This window comes from Lissotriton vulgaris, unplaced genomic scaffold (assembly GCF_964263255.1).
Source record: "Lissotriton vulgaris unplaced genomic scaffold, aLisVul1.2 SCAFFOLD_254, whole genome shotgun sequence".
NCBI lineage: Eukaryota > Metazoa > Chordata > Amphibia > Caudata > Salamandridae > Lissotriton > Lissotriton vulgaris.
The window spans coordinates 1,930,691-1,951,971 of NW_028243099.1; the positions used below are offsets into that span (position 1 = coordinate 1,930,691).

At 48.7% G+C, this 21,281-nt stretch overlaps 1 protein-coding gene across 1 annotated transcript in view; it reads left to right on the top strand.

Annotated features, from left to right (window-relative positions):
• The window catches only part of CHRNA2 (cholinergic receptor nicotinic alpha 2 subunit), a 236,509-nt gene that overhangs the window by 164,021 nt on the left and 51,207 nt on the right, over positions 1–21,281 (top strand). The window contains exon 4 of the mRNA XM_086948497.1: positions 716–825. Coding sequence (XP_086804623.1) covers positions 716–825 — 110 coding nt within the window. The remainder of the gene's footprint in view (positions 1–715; positions 826–21,281) is intronic.

Here is a 21,281-nt window from a genome sequence, read left to right on the forward strand (position 1 = left end):
TAAGGGGTAGAAAATCTCCCTGTCTCAAGTTCTCATTGTAGTTCATTCATATGTTTATTAAACAAGAGGTATGCATCCCTTGCACCTGTCAGACGCTAATCATCTCAGTCTGTGAGTCAAACAGTGTTGGCTTCACTGCGTTTGTACATCCATGCTCCATGTCAGTTGCGACATTTGGCGTACATGGGACATTTGCTGTTGCGTTGGGCATATGTGTCGATGTGCAGTCTGACCGGGTGATGCATTGTGTGTTTCTACCATAGAAGCATCACTGTCTGCATTGGCTGTAAGTTTCTGACTTTTTATAGTATCTTATTATGACTGTATTAGTTATTATGAGGTAAAGGATGTGGCGCAACAGCTACTAAAGCTGTTGACTCGGGATCCGCGGACTCAGGTTCAAGTCTCGACGTTGGTGCAACATCCTGTGATTCTGGGCAAATCAATTAATCTCCCCATGGATCGCGCCTAGATACCCTCACGGGTGATAAGCTGTGCTATATAAATCTACAAACTTTAACTAACTTTAACTGTTGTTTTGGGGGTGTTTGCATACCTTAAGGGCAGTTGGCCATATTGTGTGAGCGTGTGCTGGTCTCAGTACTTCCCCTTTAGGTTCTATGTTTCACTGTCATTGCCGTACCAGTGGCGATGAAGGTGGTGCGACGGGTACCCTTTAAGTCCGCTATACATTATTATGCTTATGTTTCCACAGGAGTGGAATGACTACAAGCTGCGCTGGAACCCAGCAGAGTACGACAATGTCACCTCCATCCGGGTTCCCTCCGAGATGATCTGGATTCCAGACATTGTGCTCTACAACAAGTAGGTTAAAAGAAGGGAACACTTTGGTGGCCATTGGGGAAAAGCAGAACTTTCGTTTTTATATAACTTATTTTGATGTCTGTGCATGGTGTAGTTATCTGTCTTACCCTCCCGCTTTCCTGAACTCTCCTAGTATATCCCAGACCTGGTCGGTACTATTGACTATACTGCTGTTCACATCCTGGTGCTGACACATGTAGATATAAATGTTGATTGGGTTAGACGAGAGGTGGTGAGTTTTATGTACATAGGGGCTTATTTACAAGCACATTGCGCCACCGGTAAGATACTTTTTTTGACTCACCGGCCATGTTTACAATCCACGTAAAGCCACACTGTGAGGCTTGTAATGGCCTTGTGTGTCAGGCTCTCTTTTACGCATTACTCTGCGTGAAAGAGGCGTTCCATGGATGTTGCTCTAGGTGTTCCCATGGGGAAACATCCATTACAACGCAGTCATTAAATCGCACTGCTTTTACAATGCGACTGGTACCACGCAACTGCCTTTACATTGCATGCCACTACAATGCATGCCACTACAACGCATGCCATTACAACGCATGCCATTACAACGCATGCCACTACAACGCATTCCATTACAATGCATACCATTACAACGCATGCCATTACAACGCATTATAAGGTAAGTAATGGAGATGTTTTTGTTTTAGGGTGAGTATGTGATTTGAGGTAGATGGGAATAGTAACTTTTACCCCTACACTATCCAACACTTTCCCTACTGTTGCACTCAATGGAGTGGGAATAGTAACTTTTACCCCTACAGTATCCAACACTTACCCTACTGTTGCCCTAACAGTATTATGCTATGTAAATGTATGCGTTGTAATGGAATGCGTTGTATTGGTAGTTTTTAACAATGCGTTGTAATGGCATGCGTTGTAAAATCATGCAATGTAATGGTAGTTGTAATGTAAAATCTGTGTTGTAAAAGCATGAGGTGTAATTGTTTGCGTTATAACGTCATATATTCATTCCCATGCAACATCCATGGAACCTGACGCCTCCCAGATGGACAAAGTTTTGTAATCCCGGGAATGCGTCAGAGGCGCAACAAGTAGAAATACCTTAATTTCTCCTTGTTTGTCCTGTTTTCTATGTGTGCTGTATTCTTAAGACTTGATTGTTTTTTGGTGGACTACATGTGCCTTTGATATATGACTTCATTTAGTGATTAACAGTGAAATGTATATGATTTCTTTGAATAACCCCTTTGCTGTGGCGGCTATTCCGCCGCAGCGCTAAGGGGGAGGCGGGGCCGCGCGGCGGTCCCGTGCTCGTGTCGGACCCGCTCTGTCACGGCTCGCGGGTGAGCTGTGCTTGTGACGGAACGGTTCCGTCACGGCCCTGCCCGCTCTTCAGAACATCCAGTGCAGGCGCGGAATCCGCGCCGCGCAGGCACGACGATCGGGCTGTGACGGAACCGTTCCGTCACCAGCACAGCCCACCCAAGGCTCGTGACGGGACGGTTCCGTCACGAGCATGGGAGGGGTTAAGACAACTGTTTTCCACACCCACATGCCACATCAATCACTTTTTTCTACACCAGAATCACATGCTACAATACATGTTGCTGGATGGGGTGGCCTGTTCTTTAAAAAAAACTTGAGGAGAAGTGTGTCAAAGAAGAGCAACAATAGAGAAATGATAAGTGAGGGGTTGTGCGTGCGCACTTGTGGGATCTTGTAGACTCGGATGCAAGTGATAATAACATTTGGCTAAATGCAATTTGGAGCCATTTTCCACTGGGGCCAATTCTATAAAGAGAAAAATTGTATCAGTGTTATTAAGGGCAACTACCTCCAAGGTTACCAGGCAATAACTCTAGGTGCAAACCAATGTGCTTAAAGGCACACAATCCATTAGTGCACATTTTTTACACAGGTATTAAACACATGACGAAAACAGCAGATAAGGAGAGCAAATGCAGACTTGCACTATTTGTGTTTCAAGCCTGTTAATACCACATGGGTGTAAGTGACCCATAAGTGCTAATTCACAGTGCGGAAACCAAACTTGATGCATGACTGAGCTAATACAACAAATAAAAAAAACATAGTTAACGCTGAATACTAAAATTCTTTGATGCTTCATACATCAAGGATTGGGTAGAATGGATGGCCAGTAAGAACCATATGGGCGTGGATTCAACTGATGATTCCCAGCTCCTTGATTGCACCTGGTGTGATCCTGAGCGTCTCACACAATGTTATGTTTGATTGATCATGCGATTGTAGAAATGTAACCTAAGTGAAAGTTGCCTTTTCTCAGTCCTCAGATTCCCAGATCTTTGAGACCTGGAAGATAGATATGCTGTCTGCTGCTTGAACTTTTAAGTTCAGTGCAAGGGCTTGGCTATCTGAGGCCTAAACCCAGTGCTTAATTTGTGAAATAATAACTGCTGGTACCCAAGGTTCTGCTTAGAAGTCTGTGGCCGGGTCTATTAAACATCTGATACCAAGGCTGCGGTGTCTTCAATCCACCTCATGCCTCTTTAATCCACTCTCAGACACTCTCTTCCCCTTTATCTCACTCTTGCACTGGCTCTTAATTTTCAACACCGGCACTTACGATAGTCAGTTTGCCTCATGGTGGCGCTGTCTGATTAATTTAGAAATAAACACAACAGCAGTTGTTTATTAATTCAATACACATTAAAAAAAACTAATATCTGTTTTTACCCAAGCCATTCTTATAGTGGTCAGTGCCTGGAATAATCTATAGTTTTACACTTGAAAGAGTGTGATGTTTAGTAGATGTAGTGGCTTTCTAACAAGAGCCCTGGTGCTTATGTTTTTTTTTTTTTTTTACAAAGTAAGCCTGAATGGGAAGGCATTACCTGGAATTCAGAGTCACTAGGCAGTATGACCTGTTTCTTGTAATTGCACCTCAGTTCAGATCCTGTCATCTTCCTGCACCTTGGCTAAATCAACTATAGCCCCCTCCTGTCATTTAAAAATGAGCGCGTGATATATGATGGACAGTTCGGTCATTGGAGCGATTGATCACATGTACAAGTCATGCTCCCTGCAGCTCAGCAGAGTTAAGCATCCATGAACTACAAAATGGGTCTTGTCTCTGCTGATGAATGGCCCCGGCTCTCTCGATTATCAAGGCCTTTGGCTATTGTCATCACCGGGGCTCCATTTCTCTAGTCTAGTGTTTTGCAATCTTTTTTTTTAACAAGTGGTTATCATGACATTTATTCCTACCCTTTTAACTGTGAGGAGCCAAGAATACACTTGCCAGACAGTAAGTATGTGTTAAACAAGGGCAGTCGTTAATTAGTTGCAGCAGCCGGCACTCTCAGCGAACCAAGCCATTGGTGCCCCTAAATGTTTAAATTTGAATGTTTTTATTGATTTATTATGTTTTAAAGTAATTTTCCTTAAATTTGGTACTCTGAATATTTTAACTCCCTAACTATTCACAGAGTTCCTCCTAATTGGATGAAGACCCCCCTGGTGTTAAATAAAAACTCCGGACCAGAAGCGTGGTGTCCTAAAGCAAGGGAAGCGACTGGTCACTCTTCTCTTCACAGTCCGCAGCTCTTATTACTAGTGGCCTGTGAATTCCAAGGGGTGCAGTAACTTAAGTTGCAGAGCCTAGCAGACTTATGTTTTTATTTCCACATGGACGTTTCAGCTGCCTGAAGCAAAAGCACATTTTTATTGGGAAGCTCAAGTTGAAAATGTGAGGGAATCAACGCAGACACACTGTTTCCAGTACGCTAGTCCCCAAAGTCATGCAATCTGCGTTATTTACCTTGCCTTGCAATTACTAAGCCCTGGAATTACTAGTACCAGTGCTTAATTTGAGCCTGTGGTTTCTGGTGCTCTGCACTGACACTTAATTGTCAACGACAGCACTTATAACAGTCTGCCACATGGTGGCGCTGCCTGATTAACTTAGAAATAGACATAACAGCAGTTGTTTATTAATTCAATATACATTAAAAAGGACTAATACCTGGAACCCAAGTCATTCTTATAGTGTTGAGTGCCTGGAATAATTTGAATTGTTACCCTTGTAGGAGTGTGATGTTTAGTAGCTGCATTGGTACTGTCACTGGCAGGGCTAAGAAGTGGTGCAGGCGGCTGATGCCTCATGACGAAGGCCCAGGCACTAATGTTCTTTTTACAAATTAAGCACTGACTACAACCCGTGGTAACTCCAAGGCTGGGGAAGAAAAAGGATTTGATTTTAATGGTTAACACCTTGGCTGCTGCCCAGATTTATCCCCGTTGCTGAGCCCCAATGTTAATGGGTGTGGTCATGACGGAACGGTTCCGTCATGAGCATCGAAGGGGTTAATAAGCGCCCTGTCCCCAGAGCAATGTAAAGCCCTCCACATTTTCTTATTGTGATCGGTAGCGCCGCCAGTGTGCCATGGGCCCTGGTGCTAGGAAGAAAATGGGCTCCTTGGCTGCTGTTTTAATTAAAAAATACAGCAATATTCAGAGTTCAGTGGGCCCCTCAGGGCTCTCGGACCCGGTGCCACTGCACCTGCTGAACCAATGGAAGTTGCATCCCTGCTTGTGTCCTACCTATTGGAGGCCCATCCTGGACACATTCAGAGAGATGATTGGACACGTTTCAGGGGCGGTTCCATCCTGGACAGATTCAGAGAGCTGATTGGACACATTTCAGGGTTGTTCCATCCTGAACACATTCAGAGAGCTGATTGGACACGTTTCAGGGGCAGTTTCATACACACCAAGGCGCTTTCCGGGCAGGCAGCATTTCCTAGAAGGACTCTGGCATTCCTTAAGCGCGAGGCAGCCCCCCCCCCCCTCACTCCATTGATAAGATGCTCGCCTCATGGCTCACAAGACATTACCCGAGGGCCGCAGATGTCACCAGTGGTTTCCATCACTGTCTCCGGCCTCGGGAGAAGCGGAGAGCTGATGGCGCTGGACCGGGGAGGCCCTCGGCCCCGGGAGCCTGGACCGAGGGCAGCTTCTGACATATATATTTGTGTTTATCCTCATTATGATCAAAGATATGAGTCATCCCTCTGTCCCCTGGGCTCCAGCGGACAGACGGCCGAGAGCCCGGACCATCTGACTGTATGACCACGTGAAGAAGCCAGGACTGAGGCCCAGCGCCGCCCCTTTCATGTTCAGGATTAGAAAGGGGCACATGTCCTCGTGCCCAGATGCTTCACATTGTCCAGGAGAGCATGAGTGGCAGTGTGTGTGTTTATTATCATTTTGGTGAAAATACGAGTTGTATGAGCTATGCTGCGCTTTTTGGACTACACTGAATCTCCCTCTTGCATCTTTCCCCACTTATTTTAACACCTGTTGTGCATTTCCTACGGACGGCACCCTTCACCCTGGGTTAGCAGCCTGCGAAGAAAAGCTACTGAACTAAGGAGGTCAGTTTGCCTATTGAACTAAAATATACTTAGAGGTACCTTACGACAATGCCAACGGAGCTTGGAAACGGGGATTGCTGCAGCTGCGCAGACCGTGGGGCCTGCCTGAAGAAATGAGTGATGAGAGCCGGCGATCTAAGGGGCAGATTTATGAGGCCCTTGCGCCACGTTTACGCCGCTGTTGCGTCACGCAAGGCGGCGTAAACGTGGCGCATCCCTACGAACTATTTACAACGTGACGCATCTAGGCAGATGCGTCACGTTGTAAAGCCCTGCGCCGCTTGTGGGCGTTCCGGCGCAGGGTGGGCGTTCCGGGGCAGGTGCGCCTCGCAAAAGTGGCTGAGTGAAATCTATGAGATTTCACTCAGTCACTTTTAAGCCAATGCTGCGTCAAAAGCCTGCGCCTGCTTGAAGCAGGCGTAGGTCTTGACACAGCATTGTTAAAATGGGGCATCCCCGAGCCTTGCTGGAGCTGCATCGCGCTTGCGACGCATCTCCAGCAATGCGCCACATTTCCGGCACAGATGCGTCACGCATCTGTGCCGTTTTTGCACCATGGTGCGCCGCATTATAAATGCGCGCACCATGGCTGGCGGAGCTGTGGCGCACTGTGGCGCATGTTAACTGGCGCATCCCTGGGGATGCACCAGTTAACATAAATCTGCCCCTAAATGTCTTGCATGGGGCAAACAGAACCTCCGGAACTTGGCGACCGTTAGTGTTTACAGTCATTCCAGCCCCCCTATGGCATTTCAGTTATGCATCACATACTCAGTAGTGCGTAAGCGTGACAACACCGTAAAGTGGCGGACTGTCTGGCTAGAAGTACTTAGGGGCAGATTTATGAGGCCCTTGCGCCACGTTTACGCCGCTGTTGCGTCACGCAAGGCGGCGTAAACGTGGCGCATCCCTACGAACTATTTACAACGTGACGCAACTGAGAGAGCGCAAACTGACCTAAATGTATAAGTACATCACGCTTACACGTAGTAAGCACAAGTCATGAAGAGAAATGCCATGAGTGCTGATAGTACATGCATCTATATTCTGAAATGTGCAGTTAACTTAGCGATTTAAGTAGAAGTGGAACTAATGCAGAAATGTGTGAAATTACATAACTTTATTAGACGTGATTAATCCTGAATCCATGTCGTGTAGCTGCTAAATTGTAAGATGGCATGCGGTTAAACGTAGAACGTGGTAGGCCTCAGGGCCAGAGCTGGAAGGGATGGGAAAGGTGTTTCCTTTCACGACATGGATTGCACTAATGTCTTTTAGTAATAGCGTTAATGGGCCATAATTTATATATGTGTTTACCGAATAATAGAATAGAGTCTTAACATGCTACTAATTAACGAAGGATTTGAATGGTATAATCATTATGAGGAATGCTGTAGGCCTGAAATGTTTATAGACATTGATTTACACGTATTGGTCTGGGCCGAGAAATGTTGCAAACTTTTGTTGGAAGTCTATGAGAATTGGGATCTTGGCTGCAGATGTCTGTCTGCAAGAGAAAGGGGGGATCCAATTATAAATGAAATGAATAGAGGTTTGTTCAGGAGACGGCCCAGACACGGAGGAGGGTTCCGGAATGTTTTAAGGGGTATCAGCGGGCCGGAGAAGAGTCTGAGAAGCAAGGTCAACTCTAACGCACGAGGCCTCATCATGGAAAAAGCCAGAAGCTACACCACGTGAGGGGCGTCTCAATGCTGTTGTATGTTTTGTATTAGGGACAGCACCCCTGGGTGGAGTTAGAGCAGATGCCTGAGGACCCTTTAGAGAGCGGATGGGTAGGCAGAGAGGGGTCATGACTGGAGAACTATAGGTTTCCATCAAGAGACTAAGAGTGGGTGACTTCCCTAGGGGGTCATTCACCGCTGACACCTTTTGATAGGTTGAGACTTTGTTAAGTAGGGATACCATCCAGAGCAGGGTAGGGACAGCCTAACCTGAATTTTCCCTCCAGCCTTAAATGACGGAGAGATCTCAATGCGTGTCAATGCTTATAGCTTTATTATTCTTAGAACTTGTACTCGTAGTCTTCTTTGCTCGTCTGAGGGTTTTCAGAGAGCACATGTATGTAGTTGGGCCCGTATATCTTGTGAATCTCATTCTGAGATGCCTGTACTTGCAGCTTATTCTAACTATATAATAAACCTTTGAAAGCTAGAAGTTGTTTGTGATCTTTCAGAGCGGAGTCCTTTACTGGGTGAACTAATTTGGTAAGAGATGCACTTTCTTCCCTCAATGACAGGCAACAAAGGTTCAGTCGACCAGAACGGGGTTTTAGATCAATAGTGATAAGGTATCGATCAAAATCTCGCCCTTCCAGTTGGTAGCTATAGAGGATGGTTGCCTTCTTGAGGAAGGTGATCTAGGCCAGGTTAGATTACCCCAAGGCCCCTAGAGATCGATGATCGGAAGAACCGCCCGCCGAAGAAGGTCCGGATGACGTGAGACAGAAAAGCAGCAGTATCGGTCGAGAGTGAGTATAAAGGGTCATGCGTGCTAGATTGCGGTGTTTTTGTATTGCATCTATGTTGTAATGTCTGGCGGAGTTGAATGCCTGTAGAGTGACTGTGGAACAGGTTGTGAGCGCGCGCAACCGGTGGAAATCTTAAGTTCAAGGAGAGCTTAAGTGGTTCGGGTGTATCGGACATCCAGAGTAATTGTCAACCAGTGCGAAGGGGGTCATGAGGTACCATTGATCACCCGAAAGACCGAGATAGGGGGAACGTAAGAGTGAGTGCGTGAGTAACGGACGCTGGTCGGAGGTTACTGTGTGTGTAAGCAACCTATCAGAGAGACGATAGACATTTCGTCAGTTGTGTTGACAATTACAGATAGACTGTGGACGTACAGTCGAGGGAAGTGACCGCTTGGTCGGAAGTAGTCATTTTTCAGGGTATGAATGGGACGCATGCATGACCGGGAGAAGAACTGAGAAAGGAGGGGTGCTGCTGCGAAGCGGAGACGAGTGACGTCAAAAAGTGCCGCGCTGGGATTGGCCAGCCGGAGAAAGACCGCGCTGCGATAGGCCAGCGAGCAAAGCCGCGCTAGGATTGGTGGATTGTCATCAGGAAGTAAACAGAGTATTGAGGCTGGAAATTGTGCGTAGAATTATGAAGTGTTTTAAATGGTTGAGAGCGGCGTTTAAAAAAGAGAGGCGGGGATCGTATGAAGGGGAAGAAGCCCCGCCGGAGGGTACGCCGGCTCGTTACATGGCGGCAAATGTTGGGCTGCATACAATTTTGTGGATCTCAGAGTGGAGTAAGATTACAGAAGGAAATGAGGAACTGACGTTCCCGAAGTACGGGACGTTCAGATTAGAGGTGCTACACCGATTAAAAGCAGTTATGACCTCAATGAGACCCTTGCCTAGACCGACACAGTTTGAAGCTCTCAATGCATGGATTAGGGCAGCGCACGAGAAGAACATGAACAGACGACAAGAAAGGGTGAAACGATCGGTAAGGGCAGTACAGGATGCCAAGTGGGATGCGGATACTAAAAGATGGAGAGTGCATAACATGGAAGTAAATAAATTGTACCCAGTGTTAGAGATGCCCGGGAACAAAATCCCCCTAGAAGAAGATGATGAGAGCGAAACAGAGGACAGCCTGATAAACAGATTATTGACAGATAGGCCACCCCCGTATAACAGAGCAGGGGGAGATGTCGAGCATAGTGAAAAGGAGGGGGGCAACGCAGGAGAGCATGGACCGCTTCCCAGTTCCGATTGGGATCCCGCTGCAAAGAAATAACTGTCCCAGCCTAGTCAGGTGCAGCAGGTAGTCGGGAGGTTTGTGGTACAAAGGGCGCCGGAAACGGAGTGTGCCACATCCTACGCATTGCCAGATGCACTACAGGTACCCGTTACCATAGGTCCTATAGTATCGATATATGACCCAGAAAGGGCCAGAGGGGAGGAACGGGTACGGAGGGACAGAGAAAGAGCAGAGATGGCAAGGAGGAACGATACGATTAACTCCCCAAGTCAGTTGCCGATACCAAGAGAGTGGAGCACCCCAGTGCACACAGCAGGGGACCCAGCAGGGGATCCGGGGGACCATAGATGGCCAGTGGATATGAGGGGATCGGGACGGAAATCCTTTCAAGAGTTAAACGAGTACATGAAGAAGTGGGATGAGGCAGTAGAGGCTCACAAGAGCATCATAGCTGCGGAAGCTGGAAGAGAAAGTCAGGATAGCAGAGCCCGGACTCACTGCGGGGCTGAGGAGAGCAGTCCGGAGTGGGACGGGAGGGAGAAGGATAGTAGGGGAGTCACCCATTGGGCCCGGAGTGGAGGTAGATCAGACTTGGAAAACGGGGGCCCCGAGAGCGGGAGGGTGTCTCGCCCAATACACAGTGAAGAAGACAGGAGGACACGGGAGTACAGAGACAGCTTTAAGTGTATTCACTGTGTGCCCGGCAACAGAGAACAGAATGGGAGTTGCGAGGGGCCGCGCCACAGTCCCGGTGATGACGGACATGAGCGCAGTCTAGGGAATATGGGGAACCAAGAAGGGTCATATCAGATACTGAGTGATACTAGACCGAGAGAGAATGGAGACCAGAGGGAGAATAGCAGAGAGTCCTACTGTGAAAAGAGAGAAGAGAGAGAGAATGGACAAAGTAAGATTGGGGGTAACAGGCCCGTGTTCCATCACCTTCCAAGACCGGATGGCCGAGCATGGGACCTGGAGAGATGGGAGCAAGGGAGAACACTCCTTAACTCTCCCGAACCCAAACGTAGGGCTCGGAGTTGGGATGGGAGAGAAACCTGTGAGCCTCCGTCGAAAGAGATATTGCGAGCTGAGATAAAAGCCAAGAGACTCGATGTCGCCAGCTTAAGGTCAGATCTGGATGACATGGTAGATGGTACCCTGCCTTTAGAAAGAATGGAAATGTATGAGCAGGATGAAATACTGTTCATGGCAAAAGACATCACTCGAAAAGCGAGAACGATCCATGAGAAGTTAGTCGAACTAGCAGGCAAATATATGGTGGACCTGTCAAGGACCAACGCATTACAGGGTAACCACAGGCTACATTATTCAGATCGAGACCTAGATGAGAGAAGGACAATAGGATTGAAAACGCACATAAGGGAACTGATTACGGGAATAAGGACCTGGAGGGCACTAGATAAGTGGGAAGAGAGGTGGTCCAAGAAAGGGACCGTCAGGAGAAGCACGCTTGGTATGACACCAGGAGGACTGCAGAGAATAGAGGCATACCCTTTGCGTGAAGTTGCAAATGGGAACTATGTGCATGTGCCATGGAGTAGGGGAGATCTAGCTGCTTTTACCACCTCCTTCCCCAAATTGCGGGAGAACCCAGTGGAGTGGTACAGCAAGTTGAGAGATTCGTAAAAATCTCAAAGGTCCTCTGGATAGATCTGAACACGCTGTTTGACATCGTAGTGCCAGGAGATTTGTGGACAGCATGCAAGGTTAGCACTGAGTGGCCCACAACAGAGCCAGAGAGAGATGCTAAGACTAATGGGCCGTCCGAGACTGTGATGGCAAAATACGAGAGAGTGATGACATGGCTGAAAGAGAAAGTGCCAATGCAAGACATAGATTGGGTCAAAATAGATCGAACTAGACAGGAACCCAAAGAGACAGTTCACGAATACTATGAGAGATTGCTGAAGGCGTTTAAACAGTATAGCGGTCTGGATGTAATGGATCCAAAAGACATAGGGCAATTTGTGTCCAAGTTCGTCCTGGGCCTGAGACCGGATATTAGTTTAATGATTCAGCAACACCTGATTTGTTGGCAAAACAAACCCTTAGATGAGATCCTGAGATATGCCAGATACTGCTGTGATGAGATAGACTCCAAGGCAAAGAAGCTAAAGGAGAAACTGATGGTGGTACAGATGCAGGCAGCCGGAAAGGGGGGACAGCAGCAACAGCCGCAAGGAACCGGAACTGGGGGAAAGAAGCAGTATAGCCAGAACAAGGGCAATGAGGAGAACTCCACCTTTAGACCCCGAATAGACATAGCTGCCTTGAAGAAAACGACTCGGTGCCATCAGTGTAACGAGGTGGGGCATTGGAAACGCGAGTGTCCCTACAATGTCGAGATAGGAGAACAGGAGGTAGAGGAGGAAGAGGTCCAGAGTGCGCCTACGAGAGGGGTAACGCAGTACCAGGGAAAGGTGCTCAAAGGGGGGGGGGCTCCTCCCCGAGCTCAGTTTCCCCAGCCACCCAGAGTAGGGACTATGGGTAAGACATATAGACAGATGCCCCTGTTTGTAGGAGGAGAGGAGTGCTATTATGTGGACCCACTAACTGGGCAGAGAGTGGAAAGGGAGGACTGCACCCTCGGGGCAGCCTTGGAGGTGGACCAAAGGGGACCCTATGTTGAGGCCGAAGTGGCAGGGTGCCCCACGACATTCCTAGTGGACACAGGAGCCACTAGATCCACGATCAGATCAGCCGCAGTCCCAGGCCTGCCCATGTCTGGAGAGACCATACAAGTGGTAGGGGTCGCTAACAGGAGAATGACCAGCCCACTGACTGAACCCGTGCAGGTGAAAATAGGGAAGTACAGTGATGAGCACCAGTTTGTGGTTTGCGATTCTAGCCCTGTATGTCTGCTAGGAAGAGACCTTTTGTGCAAGTTAAATTGTACCATATACTGCACACCTCAAGGAGTGGAGGTATTGACTAATGACGATGATGCTGACTTCAAGGTTGCAAATTCCAGAATATGTGTGGAGCTGTATCCCACTCTGACAGTAGATGAGCTCCCCTGGGATCTGAGAGAGACCGTAGCACCAGAAGTGTGGGATTTCACTGGGGAAGAGATTGGATTGGTCAAGGGGGTGGACCCAGTGAAAATTGTAGTGAAACCGCATGCTGAGTTCCCAAGAACACCCCAGTATAAATTGACTCCAGAAACGATTGCAGGCATAAAACCTGTGATCGAGTCCATGATTAAGCAGGGAATATTGAAAGAAATCGTGGGTAGTCCATGTAACTCCCCGATTATGGGTTTGCAGAAACCAAATGGGAAATTCCGGATAGTGCAGGACCTCCGAAAGATTAATAACATAGTCGTTTCATGTTGTCCAGTAGTACCGAATCCATCAGTGATACTGTTTCAGATACCGTTCCAAGCAGAATGGTTCACTGTGATTGATCTTTGCCAGGCCTTCTTTTCGATCCCTTTGGACGAAGAGAGCCATTTTCTTTTCGCATTTAAGATGGAAGGTCGCGTCCTAACATGGTGTCGTATTCCTCAGGGGTATACAGAAAGCCCATCGATCTTTAACCAGCTTCTGAAGAAAAATCTTGAAAGTCTAGTGCTGCCCCAGAGGTCAGTTCTGGTCCAGTACATAGACGACCTCCTTGTGGCGTCAGAAACAGAGGAAGCTTGCAGGGAGGACTCCATTGCTTTGTTAAATCACCTAGCTGAAAACGGGCACAAGGTGTCCCCGGGGAAGTTACAGTACTGCCTGACAGAAGTGCAGTACTTGGGACACAGAATTGAGAAAGGCAAACGAAAAGTGTCACCTGACAGGATAGAGGCTATCATGAAGATGAATGCGCCTAAAACACAGAGAGAAGTCAGGATGTTTCTAGGGATGGTGGGGTATTGCCGACAGTGGATCGCGAACTTTTCACTGAAAGCAAAACCCTTGCAGAAACTGACGCACAAGGAGGTGAGCGATCCGGTACCATGGGACAAAGACTGTTTGATGGCGTTCCTACAGCTGCGAGAGGACCTGTGTCGTGCTCCGGCTTTGGGAATGCCTGATTACGATAAACCATTCTTGCTTTATTGTTGTGAGAGAGAGGGTTGCGCGCTGTCTGTGTTAGTCCAAATTCATGGGAATGCCCGTAGACCAGTCGCTTATTTCTCGGCTACTTTAGACCCAGTAGCCGCAGCGTTGCCCGGATGTCTCAAATCCGTTGCCGCAACAGGTGTCAGCATCGAGAGGTGTGAGAATATTGTCATGGGGCATCCGTTAGAGGTGCACGTGCCCCATTCTGTTGAACTGTTAATGACCAGGACCAAAACACAGCATCTGACCAACAGTAGGCTCACGCGCTATGAGCAAGTCATTCTTGCTGCAGAGAACGTGACCCTCAGGAGATGCTCTGTTTTGAATCCTGCTACCTTGATGCCACTCCCAAATGATATCGATGATGATGATGAATGTACAGACCATGACTGCCTAGATGTGACTGAACTATGCACCAAACCAAGACCCGACATCGTAGATGAGCCACTGACTGACCCAGACGAAATTTTCTTTGTCGATGGCTCATGTGTAAGAGACGAAGTTGGGCAGTTGAGAGCAGCTTACGCTGTTTGTACAATTACTGGAGTTGTGGAAGCTGGATGCCTGGAAGGAGTACACTCCGCTCAGGTAGCCGAGATTATTGCCCTAACGCGTGCTTGCCTGGCAAGCAATCAAATTCGAGTCACCATATACACCGACAGCCAATATGGTTACGGGGTAGTTCATGATTATGGGCAGTTGTGGTCTCAAAGAGGTTTCATGACCTCTTCAGGCTCTCCCATTCGCAATGGAGAGTTTGTGCGCTTGTTGTTAGAAGCGTTGCAATGTCCAGCAGGTATCGCGGTTGTGAAGTGCACCGCCCATACCAGAAACATGGACTTCGTGTCACAAGGCAATAGATATGCCGACGAAGTCGCGCGGTATTGCGCGGAACAAGGATACTCTTTCACAGAGGTGGAAGTGGGTGGAATAAATGTAAGAACTGAATTAGCTATGATACTAGAAACTGTTGACTCTTGGGACGAACTAAAGTGCATGCAGGAGAATGCTCCTGATTTTGAAAAGCAAACATGGGAAAAGGCAGGATGTGTAGTGGGTGAGGCCCATTTCTGGGTCTCAGCAGATGGCAGAGCAGTGTTACCCAATGAAATGGTGAGCCCAATGGCTAGACAAATACATGGTCCCATACACCTAGGAAGAGACGCTATGCTGAGAGTATTTAGGCAGACCTGGTACAATCCTAAATTTAGAGTAGCAGCCGAAGCAGTGTGCCAGCGTTGTGTGACCTGTCAGCAGTTGAATGTAGGGAAAAAGACACCAGTTGCACTGAGCCACATAGGGAGGTCAGGGGGTCCATTCAACCGCATGCAGTTGGATTTTATCGAACTACCAAGGTGTAACCGCCTCCGTTATGTTCTGGTGGTTGTTTGCGTATTCTCCAGATGGGTTGAGGCATACCCTACACGTAGGTGCGACACCCTCACAGTAGCCAAGTTACTGCTTAGGGAGCTCATTCCGCGCTTCGGGGTACCGGCCTCTTTGGAATCAGATAGGGGAACGCATTTCAACAGCGAGCTTGTGAAGATGATTTGTGCGGCTTTGAACATAGATCAGAAATTGCATTGCAGTTACCGACCAGAAGCCTCAGGAATTGTGGAGCAGATCAATAGCACGATTAAAGCCAGAATTGCAAAAGTGTGTTCATCAACGTCCTTGAGTTGGCCTGACGCTCTGCCATTGGTCCTTATGAGCCTCCGTAGTACCCCAGACAGAAGAACGGGGCTGTCACCTCATGAGGTGTTGATGGGGAGAGCAATGAGGTTGCCATCTGTCCCAACTGCCGCACTGTTAAATATCACAGATGATATGATCCTGGACTATTGTAAGGGGCTGTCTGACGCCATTCATTCTGTGTCCCTTCAGGTGCAGGCTGCCGAGGTTCCATCGTGCCAGGACCTGTGCCATGACCTGTGCACTGGAGACTGGGTGCTTGTACGAAAGCACGTGAGAAGAAGCTGCCTGGATGTTCGTTGGCGTGGGCCCTTCCAGATCATCCTGATCACGAACACCGCTGTGAAGGTGGGAGGCCTGCCCAATTGGATCCACGCGTCGCATACGCGGAGAGTTCCAGCACCTCTGGAAGAAACAGCTCCTCTCTCGGATAGACGTCCAGCTGCGGACCGAGAAGCCATAGAGGGGGCTAGCCAAGCTGTAGAGGTGCCAGAAGAAGCGGGGAACGAGTCTGACCCAGCTGAGGACGGTCAGTACAACAGCGAAACAGACGACGCTACTGAAGGAGAAAGTAGCTGGGAATACGAGTCAGACACAGACCGGTCTGACAGAGGGTGTGAACAGACCAGAAGAAGAAGGAGTAGAAGGGTACGTGGAGAAGCTAATTGGCCGCAAAGAAGGAGCTCCAGCCTGAGGTCAACTCCAGAGAGAACCCTTCCTCCGATATCAGAGGACTCAGACCCGGAAGAAGGTGCTCAGGGCGCTGAAGCACCGGACTTGAGAAGGTCAAGAAGAGTGCGTGTGCCTAGCCGAAGATACTCCACCCCTGAGTGGACATATCTGGCGACAAATGTCTTTGGAACAGGAGACAGGGAGGATACGAGCGGTGGTGGTGTCCAGCTCTGAGCCCATCATCACAGTGGAAGTACAACTGTTGGTACCCGGAGTCGAAGCAGAAGGGTCACTAACTTTCATACTCCCCAGCCCTCCCCGCCTCAGCAAGTTAAAGCACATGTTTTTCACAGAATTGCAATTCCCCGACTTTGGTACAAAGATAACAAGCCATGAAGAGCACATTCTTCGTTTGGAAATATTGAACTATGCTGTCAAAGCTGCAGGCACAAGCCTGATTGTAGATGCTTAGAGACTTTGTAAATAAATCAAGAAAAAGAAGATTACCTAGCGCCCAGGAAGCAGAGAATTTTAGGGACCTTCCTTTGAGTTGACGGAGAAGGGCTAGGGTTGTCTGTATTGAACTGTTAAAGGACTTTTTGCAAGAAGGTTGTCAGCTTCCAGTTGTGTGGTTCTAAGGACAAAGGAGTAAAAGAGACTGTAAAGGAACGAGAAGAAAAGAACTTTGTGCTGAGATAAGAGAGAGCCATACTGTCTGACGAAATGAGAGGCTGTTAGTGACTGAGCAGCAGCCAGCATGCACTCCGACTCGCAGATTCCCCCGCCGCTTTACTAACTTCCTGTTCCTGTCCGGATGTGACGGCACTCTACTGCCACACATGACCCCCCCCCCCCCGATTTAATCCCGCTCCCCCTGGTGACACGGTGATCATTCATTGGCTGCACTATCGGACTGAGAGGGCAGGCATGATCCCGGCCCCCGGCTGTGTTATGAGCCTCACCATTTGCCAGTGGCAGGCGCCGTTCGTGGCTCGCCTGGCAGCAGGTGCAAAATGCGTGACATTGCATTTCAGTGCGGTGATGCGGATCACCGCACTTGCGTGAGCGTCACACGTGTTGCGTGACGCTTGGCAGGACTGTTTACTGCATGGTACCCTGACCCACCCGGCTGCTGTGTTTTACGGTGCTCTTTGCTGATCTTGTCTGTGGTGTCATGGGTGCTTTAAATACCAGTTTGTGGGGTATTACTACACCATAACTGGTAACCAGTCATACCTATGTCTCTGTCTTGTGATGTGCCTTAACATATAATTATTGTAATACATGGGGAGAAATTCATTTTATTTTCTTGTTCCTGCATTTGTCAACCTTCTGGTTGATTTCAGAGCAGCTTGCATGCCCTTTGTATGTAATTGAAAGCTTCCCGCCATGGCTGCCCCCAGCAGGGCCGGTTTTACGCTGGTAGCGCCCGCTGCGACAATGTTTGTTGCCGTCCCCAATGACCACCGCCGACATGGATTCCTTCACTACCACCCTTTAACAGTGCCCCTCAAGTCTCCATAACCACTTTCTCAGGTGCATTTAATTAATTTTATAGCACCACTCATACCAGTGTAGGGTGTAAGAGAACCCAGATTACACAGAGACCATCAATCCTATGTGCAAAGCGGTGTATAGGAAATATTACATAAGGAAAAGGACTACAAGGTGTAGGAGTCACCTGCCATTGACTTTAATAATAAGAATGGATTTCTACTCAAATGAACCCTTTTTGCAATATTAGGATAATGAAAGACTGGAGAAAAAATCGCAACGTTCTAATCAATACCTTGCAGTTTGCATGCAGCACTTTGATGACAGTTAATAGCTCACTATGGTATATTAGGATTTTAGCTTATAAACTGCAGGTAACCAAAGGATCTGTCTGACAAAAGCAGTGACCCACTGACCTATTTACATTATATGCGCTTTGTGATCTGCATGGCGCATGTTCTTTGCAGCAGGCACATTAACCCTCTGCGACACCTTACGTTGAGTCAAAACTCAATCTCTCTCCAGGAAGAACATTAATCGCCAGAGTTATCTTGACGCCTTTATTGCTGCCTGAAAATTGCTGGAGGCAAGGAAGGGGGCAGCAGATGCTTTTAAAACCATAATAAACTTGCAAACATGGCGACCCTACTCCCCAAAGTCAGTGCCTGGTGCGGTGGCACTGGTCAAACCGCCCTAGTGCCGGCCCTGGCCAGTAGTTCTCATTCTTCACTGCAGAGGCGGTCTGCTGTGACGTGCCTATAGTGGGAAGAAAGTGGACTTCAGCAAGGTGGTGCTTACTCTCCCTGCAACCTGGCAGATGTTCCTGCAGCCCTGCAGATGTTCATGCTTACCCCACAGATGTTCCTGCTCTCCCTGCAACCTGGCAGATGTTCCTGCAGCCCTGCAGATGTTCATGCTTGCCCTACAGATGTTCATGCTCGCCCTGCAGCCTGGCAGTTGTTCCTGCTCTCCCTGCAGATGTTCCTGCCCTCCCTGCAGCCCTGCAGATGTACGTTCAGCTCTGTAGATGTTCCTGCTTTCCCTGTAGATGTTCCTGCTCTCCCTGCAGCCCGGCAGATGTTCCTGCTCTCCCTGCAGCCTGGCAGATGTTTCTGCTCTCTTTGCATCCCATCAGATGTTCCTGCAGCCTGACAGATGTTCCTGCTCTCCCTGCAGCACTGCAGATGTTCCTGCTCTCCCTGCACCCCATCAGATGTTCCTGCAGCCCGACAGATGTCCCTGCAGCACTGCAGATGTTCCTGCTCTCCCTGCAGCCCTGCAGATGTTCCTTCAGCTCTGCAGATGTTCCTGCTCTCCTTGCAGCCCTGCAGATGTTCCTTCAGCTCTGCAGATGTTCCTGCTCTCCCTGCAGCCTGGCAGATGTTCCTGCTCTCCCTGCAGCCTGGCAGATGTTCCTGCTCTCCCTGAAGCCTTGCAGATGTTCCTTCAGCTCTGCAGATGTTTCTGCTCTCCTTGCAGCCCTGCAGATGTTCCTTCAGATCTGCAGATGTTCCTGCTCTCCCTACAGCCCTGCAGATGTTTCTTCAGTTCTGCAGATGTTCCTGCACTCCCTGCAGCTCTGCACATGTCCCTGCTCTCCCTGCAGTCCTGCAGATGTTTCTTCAGTTCTGCAGATGTTCCTGCACTCCCTGCAGCTCTGCACATGTCCCTGCTCTCCCTGCAGTCCTGCAGATGTTCCTGCACTCCCTGCAGCTCTGCACATGTCCCTGCTCTCCCTGCAGTCCTACAAATGTTCCTGCTCTCCATGCAGATGTTCCTGCTCTCCCTGCAGCCCTACAGATGTTCCTCCAACTCTGCAGATGTTCCTGCTCTCCCTGCAGCACTGCAGATGTTCCTGCAATCCCTGCAGTCCTCACGGTGATCCTGCAGCTCTGCACATGTTTCTACTCTCCCTGCAGGGTCAGGGGGTGCAAATTATGCCTTGCGGAGACCAGTGGCCTGGGCAACACAAGGGGCACATTTTTCTCTTTTTTGGCGCAATGCAGTGCAGCACGCAACATTGCTGCATTGTGCAAGGTGAAGGAAGCAACACAGGCAATATTTATTCAAACATGGCTGCTGCTGCTTTCCTCCCCTGTGCTGGCGCACAAACGTGGGGGCATATTTACAAGGAATTGGCATAGGGCATTGTCGCAAATCATGTTGCCCTGCGGCCCTATGCCATTTCGAAAGGACAAGAATGCACCATATTTAAAGGATATGGCGCATTCCTGTCCCTTCAGCCAGTGCCAGCCCACATTTAGAAGTCGTGCAACATGATGGTGCAAGGGTGCCTATGTTGTTAGCATGAATGTGTTTGCGCAGGAAGGGGCACCTTCCTGCACAAAAACATCATGAGAGGCGTTTTCCTCTTTTCCTCGTGTGTAAAGAGGAAACAAGTAGGAGAAATGTAAACCTTTCGCCTCGTTATGCCTGCTCTAGGGAGGCACCAGGTTTTGGCACTGCCCCAGGCTTAGGTTTACCTGATGCTGCAAATCTGGAGCAGTGTCAAATTCCATGGGTGTTGAGGGGGAGCACCCACAGCAAAACCCATGAACACAGTGGCAGCTGCCTCAGAACAAGGGGTGTGGGATGAAAAAATAAAAGAGAAACTTACCTTCTTAGTCGCCGCCTCATGTCTCTCCTCCATCCTCACTCTGCAGCACCGGAAGCACCCAGGTTCCCGGACTCTCCCAGCCAATCACGATGCAGCATGACCCGCATTATGATTGGTCTGAGCAGCCTCTTTGGCCGCTCAGGCAGTATCTGAGAGGCTGGCATGTTCTCCACCGGGCTGTGCAGCACAGCCACAGACGAGAACGTGCTAAGTGTGCATGACTGGCTAGCCCCAGGGGTCCGGCCAAGCTGTCATGCGCACTTAGGGACTGCAAACCACTCCTTCTCCCTCTGATGGATGGGAGTACGGCCCCGCCCCGCACCTAACATGGTTTTGAGTGGCACAGAAAAATAAAATGATATCTTCTTGTTATCGCTGTCTTTTTTTGCACTGGTTAACCAGCAGTGGGATGACGCTCGGATGGAACGCCTCTTTCACACAGAGGAAGGCGAGGCTGCGACTTGCTCTGCTTTGACTTACTCCATATCTACAAGGCCATCAAAAGCCATGCAATATCCTGTGACCACCAGAACATCACAAAAATTGACAATCCGGCGGCACACAGGGCTTATAAATATGCTCCAGACTGACTAACGCCACACACCTTTGCACCATGTGCACAGGTGTATGCATGATGAATAACATAGGTTTTGGACTTGAAGCCTACCCTTCTAGTACACAATCCTAAACCCAGACAAATCGCAAAGCAATCCACACCTTGGATGTGTGCAGTACAGTGCAATAAGATACTGATCCACGTTATAATGCCCTGAGGGCT